Here is a 12,465-nt window from a genome sequence, read left to right as displayed (position 1 = left end):
CCGGCCATCCTGATTTAGGTTTTCCGTGATTTCCCTAAATCACTCCAGGCAAATGCCGGGATGGTTCCTCTGAAAGGGCACGGCCGAATTCCTTCCTCATCCTTCCCTAATCCGATGAGACCGATGACCTCCCTGTCTGGTCTCCTTCCCGAAACCAACCAACCAACCAAGAACAGAAAAACTTTCGAAATTGCCTTATTCATGTAAGCTCTATAACTCCTAGTATTTAAAACAGTTGTTGCGGACACACTACAGAAATAATGATTAAGAAGCACTCGTAAACAGTAGGCTGCTAATGTTTTGGGCTACTTGAGATGCCTGCTGGCCCCACCCACACTGGCTTCAAAACAACGAACAGCGTTAAGTCCATAATGCCATCTCCCTTCTTTGTTTACCTCCATGCTCTACTCCCTCCAAAGCAATACTTTGCTTCACTGTGCATTTATTTTCTCTGATTATGGCGACTCACACAGTTTATTAGGGGACTCTTTCCTACTGATAACCGTTATTTTCTGCAGCATATCCTGTTGCAAAAAAAGACAACAGTCTTTGATAACTCACAGAATTTACCAGTGATTTGTAGTTTATTATCTGCCAAGATAAGTACATCGTTGCTGGATGTGAATATTCTTCTCAATATTTGAACCTTTTAAAAATTCAAGCTAAGACAATGCAGTGAGCTATCGTATGGCATTATTAGCGAGGTAACCCGTTCTGGGGTTGTTCAGCTGTCTTGCACAAAACGATTTATTTGGCGCCACTTCGGTGATTTGCGCTTCAATTATGATGAAATGATGTTGAGGGCAACACAACATAAAATCACTGAGCGGGTAAAGTTTCCGACCTGGCTGGGAATCAAACCCGGATTTTTTGTGATCAGGTGCTTAAATAACCATTACTTATTACCTTTCGTAAAATTTTCAAAATGCTGGAAAAGGACGAAAAAGGCTGAAATTTTATGGTATTTCTTTACCTTCTGTTGGTATTTCTTTAAACTCTCTTGATAAGAAATTCAGTTGAATTCTTATTGTTTGACGACTTCTCTATCATAGCGCAAATTACGACTGAATAATGTTAACGTGTGCTTTCCCTGTCACTAAATGATAACTACAAGTTCAAATACTAGTGTGTAGTAACATAACAGTGTAATATTCTTTTTTTACAGAGAAAAATGTTTTATATTGCAGTCCATGTTCCAAATCGTAGCGAAACATTTAAAAAGTAACTCAAGGAACATGTAAAGAACTGAGTAAAATCTATGCTCTCGGCGGAATTCTCTTCAAGTTTTCAAGCTGTGACATAAAATACGCGTGAGAACTTAAACCTGTTCCGAAGAGTACAGGTTACGTGACACGTTGTCGAACTGTCCCAGTGACAAGCCTGTCTTCCGTTGTGTAGCGAAGGACTTTGGAACATGTGTTATTTGTTTATTAAGTATGGTAGACAGGAGTGACAGTAAGCAGCACTATGACGAAGAACTCTGTAAACAGATACGGTGATGATTGTGACGATGATTGCGACTGCATTTTATACGAATTACTTCTTTATTCTGAGTGGAAACAAGAACCGGAGGTCGCGGTCAGTATGACAATCTGTATAACCAACTAAATTATTATTGTTGACAATTTTTAATCTGATGTTATTGAACGACAGACGGAATTTTACTCCAGTAATTGTTAATTTTTTTATTAGGTTTTGTCACTATGTCATGTCAGAATGTCTTTTGTTGTGGCTCATGTTACAGAAGCCGATTAAATCTGCGGACAGTGCAGCTCTGCCTCCCAAGCAAGGTTCCTACGTAAATATATATAACTACCTCAGAAAACCATCTCCCACGGATGACGTTCTAAGGTAATCAGATTTTGTACATTGCCTTGTATTTTTTTCCGTTTTTATTATCGTACTCCAATCACGTCTCGCAACACAAACAAGAGATACAGATATGTTTACTGATGTGTATAAAATGGGACTATCCTTTATAAATCGTTGTACAATCCTTGCTTAAATATCTGGTTGTAGGTATACAGCTGTTATGAAACGCCTGCATTCGTGGTGGTCCTATATTTCTCTCCCTTGTCACGGCTTTCACGATGATTGCAAACACTTTATCAATGCTCAAGAATAGCTCATTAATGTATGTTGTCTATAGCCTTCTTTGTGAGGAATCTATGCCTTCTGTTTGTATTTTTGTTATTGAAAAAGTTCTGTATCGTGAAATGTCTTTTGAATATCTATGAGCTTATTTGCAAGAGATTACAACAATAGTTGTTTCCTAAATCTTCTCAGATTCTTTGAGAGATACTTGATTTGTTGTCAGCACTGTGATCTTGTATTAAAGTATGGACTATGCTGTGTTTAAGAAACCTAACATTTTTTTGAGTGAGATACAAGTAATAGTAGATTTGCAAGCGTTTGATGTGTGTGTGTGTGTGGGGGGGGGGGGGGGGGGGGGCATTACAATATTTTATCTAAGGAAGCCAAGCAAGCGGTGTTAATTTGTTTAATAAGTGTAAGATTAATTTTATTGATGACACTGATTTTGTTGAATGCTTTCATTTAGCAAGTGGTTGTTTTGGTTACTGCTGTTAATTCTGCTAACCTTTTATGACTAGCTTTGTGAGTAATTTTATTGACGTTCTGTAGGAGCCATGACATATTATTCTAAGATAATTTTTATCATATGCTACAGTGCCCTTAATTTCTTCTTTACATGTGATACTTCATGGTTGGCACACAGTAGTAGAGTAGATGGCCTCTCCTTATCCCTGTTGCCTACTTCAATATCCTCTGTTCATTTTGCAAGTGCAATTCGCATCCCTGTGTTCCTAACAGCAAGTCTGTGTACTTGTTAAGTTATATTTATTGCCTTGCCAATTTTTATCATACATTTATCTAAGTCTATTTCATTTTCCATTGCAGTTAGGATACTTTTGAGACAAGATTTCTCTACTTCAACCAGTACAATAAGTAAATATAGCCTCATACACACTTCTCGGCTATTCCTTGTATTAGGCTTGTAGAATTCATAGCAGTTCTCAGAATACTCTTTTCCCTTCATTGTAGTCCTGTATAAATTACATTCTCGTTTGGACTGTCCCCCATTCACCCAATTTGTGTGAGTCTTATTCATCTTGTGTGACTGCTCTTATTGTTGAGCCTTTACCTTCATAGGTATTGCTCATGCTGTAGACTGCAGACACAGAGACAGCCCTTTTATATAAGGTTATCAATTTCGGTCTGTTTTAGACTATCTTCAGACCTACACCATGGTGAGCAATTAGCATCTGTGGAGGTGTAGCCCCTGCTCTGTTTACAGTCATCACTTACCATCATGGTTTAGATCTCAAGATGGTCTAAAGCAGGCTGAAATCGGTAACATTATATATTAAAAAAAAAGTTTATTGCAGTTGTGGATGTTCATATTCATTTTGAACTAATAAATAAGCCACTGTACTCCAGAGAGATGTGTTCTCAAAAATTATTATGTAAGCTTTTGGCCAAAAGGCCTTCTTATGAAGTAGACAGTTTATGCAAGCACAACTCACGCACACGACCACTGTCTTTATGTGCCGAGGCCAGACTGCGAGCAACTGTGCCTTACAGGAGAAGCAATCTGCATGCTGGGGGTAAGGAGGAGACTGGGGTAGGGAGGGGGAAGGACGGTAGTTAAGGGATGGAGGGGGCGGTAAAGTGTTCTTGTGTGAGCATACATACAGGAACGAGATGCGGAGTGGGTAGGACAGCTAGGTGCAGTAGTAAGGAAGCTAGGGGGTGGTGGAATAGAAGGCTGTGTAATGCTGGAGTGGCAACAGGGACGGGGATAGGTGGCGGAAGGACAGTGGCTAATGAAGGTTACACCAGGGGTGTTACGGAAATGTAGGACGTATTGCGAGAGAGCTCCCATCTGTGCAGTTCAGAAAAGCTGGTGTTGGTAGGAAGGATCCAGATGGCACAGGTTGTGAAGCTGCCATTGAAGTGAAGTACATTGTGTGGGACAGTGTCTTCAGCAACTGGGTGGCCCAACTGTTTCTTGGCCACATTTTGTCATTGACCATTCTTGCTGGTTGTCATGTCCATGTAGAATGCAGGATAGCAGTTACAGCTTACCCTGTAGATCCATGAGGCAAGGGTTTTGGAGCAGGGGTGCCATGGTGGTGGATGAGGATATTGCGTAGATTCAGTGGGCAGCGGGATACAAGAGTGGAGGTATTGGAAATGATAGTGGGTAGGACATTCCTCATTTCAGGGTACAAAGAGAGGCAGCTGAAATCCTGAGATGGAGAATATAATTCAGTTGCTCCAGTACTGGGCAGCAGTGAGTCACGAGGGGAATGTTCCTCTGTGGCCAGACGTTGGACTTTGGGAAGTCGTGAGTGACAGGAGAGATAAGGTACAGGAGACCTGTTTCTGTCCAAAGTTGGGAGGGTAATTTTGGTCTGTGAAGACCGCAGTGAGACTCTTGGTATATTTTCAGAGGGACTGCTTGTCACTACAGATGCGATGGCCATAGGTGGCTACCCTGTACAGAAGGGGCTTCTTGATATGGGACAGGTGGTGTACAGAAGGGGCTTCTTGATATGGGACAGGTGGCAGCTGTCAGAGGGGAAGTATTGCTGGTGGTTGGTAGGTTTGAGGTGGACAGAGGCACTGATGAAGTCACCTTTGAGGTGGAGTTCAACATTTTAGATGAAACTTCCGACAGATTAAAACAGTGTACTGGACTGTACTCGAATTCGGGACCTTTGCCTTTCGCGGGCATGTGCTCTACCAACTGAGCTACCCAAGCACATCTCATGACCCATCCTCACAGCCTCAGTTCTACTAGTACCTTGTCTCCTATCTTCCAAACTTTGCAGAAGCTCTTCTGTGAATCTTGCAGACATAGCACTCCTGGAAGAAAGGATATTGCGGAGACATGGCTTAGCCACAGCCTGGAGGATGTTTCCAGAATGAGATTTTCACTCTGCAGTGGAATGTGCTCTGATATGAAAATTCCTGACAGATTAAAACTGTATGCCAGACCGAGACTTGTACTTAGGACCTTTGCCTTTCATGAGCAGGTACTCTACCAAGTGAGCTACCCAAGCACAACTCACGACCCGTCCTCAATGCACATGAGCTGTGCTTGGGTAGCTCAGTTTGGCAGAGCACTTTCCTGCGAAAGACAAAGGTCCCAAATTCGAGTCTCAGTCCAGCACACAGTTTAAATCTTTGAGGAAATTTCATAACAGTGCACGCTTTGCTGCAGAGTGAAAATCTCATTCTGGAAACATCGCCCAGGCTATGTCTAAGCCATGTCTCCAAAATATGCTTTCTTCCAGGAGTGCTAGTTCTGCAAGGTTCGCAGAAGAGCTTCTGTGAAGTTTGGAAGGTAGGAGACAAGGTACTGGCAGAATTGAAGCTGTGAGGACGGGTTGTGAGTCATACTTGGGTAGCTCAGTTGGTAGATCACTTGCCCGCAAAAGGCAAAGGTCCCAAGTTTGAGTCTCGGTTTGGCACATAAGAAGTTCCATATCAGCGCACACTCTGCTGCAGAGTGAAAAATCTCATCCTGGAAACATTGTCAATCATGGCTTGTTGGGTTGACAAGGACCATGTGAAGCAAATAGGAGAGAAGGTATTGAGATTCTGGAGAAATGTGGATAGAGTGTCCTCACCCTTGATCCATATCATGAAGATGTCATCAATGAATCTGACCCAGGTGATGGGTTTGTTATTTTTGGTGGTTAGGAAGGATTCCTGTAGATGGCCCAGCTCATGAATAGGTTGGTACACGTTAGAGCCATGTGAGTGCCCATTGCTGTACCAGGTATTTGCTTCTAGATGATCCCTTTGAAGATGAGGTAATTGTGGGTGAGAATGTACGAGGTTGATCTCAAAAGTAAGGTCTCTTATTTTTTTTATGAGTACAGAACTCTGTGTGGCAGTTGGTCACGCTGTTATGAAGAGTGCTTCATGCGCTGTGTGTAAACATGCGCACGCCGCGTTCAGTTGAGAATGGAGCTCCCATTGAATGTTACCAACAAGTGCAAATTGCACTTAGTTATTTGGTTTTTGAACGCAAAGGGCACTGTGCCGATTGAAATCCATCACCAATTGAAAGAAGTGTATTGTGAGTCGTGCACGGATGTCAAAAATGTTCGTAAGTGGTGTAGAGAGTTTGCAGCTGGTCGGGCTGAAATTCACGATGAACAAAAGGGTGGGAGACCATCAAAACTGAGGAGACAGTGTTGAAGGTTGAGCAAAGCATGCGTGAAGATCGGTGGGTGACGCTGGATGATCTCTGCACGCTGGTTCCTGAGTATTCCTGAAGCACTGCTCACAGAATTTTAACGGAAACATTGAACTGCTGAAAGGTGTGCACAAGATGGGTGCCACACATGCTGACTGAAGACCACATGTGGCAACGAGTTGATGCTTCCCACCTATTTGTTCACAGCCTTGCAGCCGAACAGGGCAACTTTCTGGACTGGTTAAAAGAACTTTTGGCCGGAAAGCGATTCAGCTCCGATGACGAGGTGAAAGAAGAGGTTCATAACTTTCTGAACAGCATGGCGGCGAGCTGGTGACATGTGCATACAAAAACTGCCACAGCGTCTACAAAAATGCATCGACAGAAATGGTGATTATGTCGAAAAATAGCTAAATGTTCAAGCTGTAAACTGATGTAAACCATTGTAGAAATAAACAGCTCTATATGCTTATAAAAAAATAGGAGACCTTACTTTTGGGATTACCCTCGTAGTTGGTCATGGTGATAGTAAGGAGGCTGTAGGTTTGGAATACGCTGGGCGGAGCAAGTAAAATACAATGTTTACTGTGTGTTCTGAAGAAAGAAAGAAAAAGAATAGTGCTTAACATCTAAGATTTATATAAAAATAAAATATATCTGTAAGGTACGTTGACATAGCAACATATCGTGTGTATAGTGTTTTTTTTTATTTTATTTGTATGTGTTATTACAAGGGATAAATCCCTGCAGATGCACTATCCTCTGTGCCCTTGGTGGCTCAGATGGATAGAGCGTCTGCGTCTGCCATGTAAGCAGGTGATCCCGGGTTTGAGTCCTGGTCAGGGCACACATTTTCAACATGTCCCCAATGAAGTATATCAACACCTGTTTGCAGCTAGGTTGTCCGTTTAATTATCATTTCATTCTAGTGAAAGCTGCATGGTCACCAACGGTAACTGTTCTTTTGGGAACAGATACTACCTTCATATATACTTATCGGCACGGATCCAGAAAATATGATTCTTGCGAAACACAACTAGCTCTTTATACTCATGAAGTAATGAGTGCTATTGACAGGGGATGTCAAATTGATTCCATATTTTTAGATTTCCAGAAGGGTTTTGACACCATTCCTCACAAGCGTCTTCTAACCAAACTGAGTGCCTATGGAATATTGTCTCAGTTGAGCGACTGGATTAGTAATTTCCTGTCAGAAAGGGCACAGTTTGTAGTAATAGACGGAAAGTAATTGAGTAAAACAGAAGTAATATCCAGTGTTCCCCAAGGAAGTGTTATAGGTCCTCTATTGTTCCTGAGCTATATTAATGACATAGGAGACAATCTGAGTAGCCGTCTTAGATTGTTTGCCGATGATGCTGTCATTTACCATCTTGTAAAGTCATCAGATGACCAAAACGAATTGCAAAATGATTTAGATAAGATGGTATGGTGGGAAAAGTGGCAGTTGACCCTGGATAAAGAAAGTGTGAAGTTATTTACAAGAGTACTAAAAGAAATCTGCTAAATTTTGATTATACTACAAGTCACACAAATCTGAAGGCTGTAAATTCAACTAAATATTTAGGGATTACAATTACAAATAATCCAAATTGGAACGATTACATAGATAATGTTGTGGGGAAGAGGAAACTAATGACTGCAATTCATTGGCAGTACACTTAGAAGGTGCAACAGGTTTACTAAACAGACTGTTTACACCATGCTTGTCCATCCTATTCTGGAGTACTGCTGTGTGGTGTGGGATCCGCATCAGGTGGGACTAACGGATTGACAGATGAAATCGAAAAAGTACAAAGAAGGGCAGCATGTTTTGTGTTATCACAGAATTGGGGAGATAGTGTCACAGACATGATACGTGAATTGGAGCGGCAGTCATTAAAACAAAGGTGTTTCTTGTTCTCATGAAATTCCAATCACCAGTTTTCTCCTCTGATTGCGGAAACATTCTTTTGGCACCCACCTACATAGGGAAAAATGATCATCACGATAAAATAAGAGAAATCATGGCTCGCACAGGAAAATTTAAGAGCTCGTTTTACCCATGCGCTGTTCGAGAGTGGAATGCTAGAGAGACAGCTTGAAGGTGGTTCACTGAACTCTCTGCCAGGCACTTTATTGCAAATAGCAGAGTAATCATGTAGATGTAGAATGACAAGTAGTGTGGAAGCCACCATGAAGTGTTACATTAACAGCTACTAACTGGTAGATGCCAGTGTGGCAACTTGGGGGTCACAATAACACAGTCAAGCGGATTGTGAAACCAGGATAGCAGAGCGCAGTAACAAAGTGTACCACACAGTGGTAACTGAGTCGCTGGCATGGTGATATCATCATACCAGAGCAAGTTTCTCGTTGTGGGCAATGTGAATAGGTGCTGAATCGCTTTCCGACCAAGTGTTCCTTTAACCTAGGGAACAGGCGCCAAGTCAGGACTGTAAAGGGTGGGTGGGTGATTATGTTCCACTGAAACTTTTGCAGGAGAGCAACGGTTTGCCGAGCGATGTGCGGACGAGCGTTGTCGTGGAGAATGTGTACGCCCGTGCTCAACATTCCTCTTCTCCGGTTCTGAATTGCCCGTTCGAGTTTTTTCAGAGTCTCACAGTACCTGTCAGCATCGATTGTGCTCCCAGCGATTCAGCTCCGACGATGAGGTGAAAGAAGAGGTTCGTAACTTTCTGAATAGCATGGCGGTGAGATGGTATGACGTGGGCATACAAAAACTGCCACGGCGTCTACAAAAGTGCATTGACAGAAATGGTGATTATGTCGAAAAATAGCTAAATGTTCAAGCTGTAAACTGATGTAAACCATTGTAGAAATAAACAGGTCTCTGGACTTATAAAGAAATAGGAGACCTTACTTTTGGGATTACCCTCATAAGTGAATCTGGATTTTGAGGCAGGGATCACTTTTCGTTGCCATAAACTGGCAACACCGTCACGACACCAGAGCTCTGCTGGACAGTGGGACAACTGGGCAATGCCAGCAGCAGCCATAGGGTCGAGATTGGACTGTGCCTACCACCAGTACCGAGTCCTTCACGGGGCTCGGAGCCACAGCTGTGCCGACCTGTCTTCTGAGCCTGCTGCCACCGACGTTGAGTTACTATTGAGACTAATTTTCTCTGTCTGACTCTGCCAGAGGGCAGCAAGTCGAGGCCCGAGCAGAGCCACTTTCGGGCACTGCCGCAGTGATGCGAGTGGAGTGAGAGTCTTTGCAGGCTCCACGATGCTGAGGAAAGTAGTATGCTGCTGACATCAGTGCCCTAAGTCTCTAAAGCTTGCAGGCCTTCCACAAGGTTGTTGCAGCATCCCAGGGTTCCGGCTCAGGAGCCAAGGCAGAGGACGCTGCCCATACATCGGTGTCAGCCAGGAAACAGAGAGAGGTGTGGTAGCCTCACTATGTCACATATTGAAGTCAATAAAACTTCAACTGCACCACTCACCCTGCCCCGCCTGGGTGGTGTCAGAAGTAGGATCTTAAAGCCCATCACTACACCATTTAGTGACAGCAGAAGGAGTAACAACACCTACAGTGTCTTCATTGAGCTAAAGTCTAGGTCAGGGACAGTACAATCACGTGGTGCTTATCTACTGCTCATAGGTTGGCAACGTGTCAGCCTTTAGGATGATTCTGTGACATAACCTACGAGAGGTGAGAACAGAGGCAGTGTATTTCTAGCACCGGAATTGGAACCGTGGTCTTGCTTGCTGTTTTTCAGTGTATTAGTGAGTTTTGAGGGAAATATTTTGTGATTATGGCAGCAAGTGCTATAAAGTCGACTGATTTAAGCAGTTTAGTTCTGCATGGAGATATTGTCTGTTGGTGCATATCTCGTGAATTAATTCCAGATACTTGAAAATGTATCACGTGGTAGTGAAATGACTCTGAAAGAGTCAAAGGTTTGTGTGGATGTAATCATCTGGAAGTGAAGCAGAAACCACCACTTTCAGGAAGTGGATCAGTGGCTTTTAATTCAATCATGGGAGAAGGTAGGTGGATCAGTCTTGATTAATGGTAGTAGCATGTTAATTATATTGATTGACATTGATCCAGCTACCTTCTCCCATGATTTAATTAAAAAACTTTGACTTACTTGTAACACACCTGGGAAGAAAGAAGGTAAATATGCAGTACAAATAAAAGCTAGCCTTTAGCACTCCAGACTGTGCAACTCTCCCTAGACACGGGAACGAGGCTGGAATTTTAATGACCGTGTGCCTAAACCCACGTACCTGGTCCTTACCGTGGCGGTTGATCTGCTGCTCTGTGCACTGCCTGCTATGATGTGTCCTATAATAACTACAGTGTATTCTGTTAAACACTCACACGGGGTGGGGCTTTATGTGTCCGTTGTGACATGTAAGGTTGCTGTCTAAATGATTGGCATCCAATGCAAAAACATGGTGCATAGAACACAAACTAATCACTGTTCAGCGGATGTTTTATCAGTCAACGATTGGCACTGTTCTTCCAACAGTACTGAACAATTCAATAACTTATAGCACGAGCGTGCACATGGCCGAATCGTGACGTGGATGCTCCATAAAATTTTGGATATGGTATATGAACGAGAATGTACCTGTGCTCCTGATATTCAGCCAGTCAAAACGATGTGTGTTTCTTTCACTTAGAACTTGCATATAGGATCATATCAGACCACATTATTTTTCCGTAACCGTCATGGCGTCATTGATTGTTGTTATCCCGACACGACGCATGAAACCGAGAAACATCACATTTAGGATAATCATTGATACTGCGTTGTGAACACTGAAATTAAATACAGAACTTGTGTGGCAAACATTTTCAATTACTTCACCATAACTTGTAAGATATGTGCTGCAGCCATGGCATCAACACAACACGCTGCCCATGCTCCATGGAAGCTATGCCACAACTCCCCACTGTTGCTCTGTGTTCGGCAGAGGGGCGACTATTGATAGTCAGCAATATAATTCCATGCTTACAAATTACTCATTTTGATCATGCAGTTCAATTGTGTAGCATGCAGAACAGAGAACTATTTCACTGCTTTTTCGAATATAGCATAGGTTGTGACACTGTCCTTGGTTTCCAGATACTAGTATAGCTTAAACAGCTCTAACTCAAGCAAAGAGCAGCTAAATTTATAATCCTTGTTTACAGCAATGTTTCATGCTCTTTCCAAACATATTACTTTGAAACATGTCGTCTGCCTCCTGCCCTCTTAGTGGCTATTTAACACAAACAGCTGGCACACTTCTTTTGTTTCCATCAAGCCTCACAGCAAGTGCTGACAACATTACTACATGAAACATGTAAGTACACCACTGGCCCTATTCTATACTTTTACCCTACGTTGTGGGGTGAGTGCAATCTTTTATTTTGGCAAGTCCGTGGGTTTTGTCAGATGTTGAACGCCGGCCGGTGTGGCCGTGCGGTTCTAGGCGCTTCAGTCTGGAACCGCATGACCGCTACGGTTGCAGGTTTGAATCCTGCCTCGGGCATGGATGTGTGTGATGCACTTAGGTTAGTTAGGTTTAATTAGTTCTAAGTTCTAGGCGACCTCAGAAGTTAAGTCGCATAGTGCTCAGAGCCATTTGAACCACTTTTTTTGTCAGATGTTGAGTTGTACTTGTAAGGTCAGTGTTGGAGAGGAGAACACAGACAGTATTTGTTGAGGAGACGTAAATATGTGCTAGTTTTCACCTGGTCTGTATAATAGGTAATATGGGCTCATGAGTGGGGCGTATGGTTTGTGAGCTAGTAGTATATAAGCTGTTAACTATGAGTAGTGACTCCATAGGTGAAACTAAGTTTGGTCATTGTATCAATGTATAGTAATAAGTATTCACAGTCACTCGGGTGAGAGTAATTAAGTCGTAGCAGGGAGTAATCTGATAGTGTACAGTCAAGGATTCTCGTAATTTGGTTTTGTGTGGAGCAAGGAGCTTGGTGCAGCATTCAGGCATGTGGTAGTGAGAAGTATTAGGATAGTAGTGTGTGTGTGTGTGTGTGTGTGTGTTTGTGTGTGTGTGTGTGTGTGTGTGTGTGTGTGTGTGTGTTTTCATGTAATAAATAAGAGGTAATTAAGTCGTGGTCAGTACCTCAGGGAGCAGGATTTTCAATACTGCAAGGAGCTACCACATAGGAGATGTTGAGAGTTTTAAGAGGCGAAGTAGATAAATCTGCGATCTGGAAATATGGATCAGAATAGGAGATCAGAAGCA

General features: G+C 42.7%; 1 protein-coding gene across 2 annotated transcripts in view; it reads left to right on the top strand.

The window, feature by feature from the left end:
• The first annotated feature begins 1,429 nt into the window (after positions 1–1,429).
• LOC126262433 (NBAS subunit of NRZ tethering complex-like) overlaps positions 1,430–12,465 on the top strand; it is a 412,445-nt gene continuing 401,409 nt past the window's right edge. For both annotated transcript variants that reach the window (XM_049959075.1, XM_049959074.1), the window contains exons 1-2: positions 1,430–1,578; positions 1,745–1,851. In XM_049959075.1, coding sequence (XP_049815032.1) covers positions 1,468–1,578; positions 1,745–1,851 — 218 coding nt within the window. In that variant the 5' untranslated portion in view covers positions 1,430–1,467. The remainder of the gene's footprint in view (positions 1,579–1,744; positions 1,852–12,465) is intronic.

The sequence above is a fragment of the Schistocerca nitens genome, chromosome 6 (assembly GCF_023898315.1).
Source record: "Schistocerca nitens isolate TAMUIC-IGC-003100 chromosome 6, iqSchNite1.1, whole genome shotgun sequence".
Classification (NCBI taxonomy): Eukaryota; Metazoa; Arthropoda; class Insecta; order Orthoptera; family Acrididae; genus Schistocerca; species Schistocerca nitens.
Note: the sequence above shows the minus strand (reverse complement) of the source record. Positions and strands in the feature narration are given on the sequence as shown.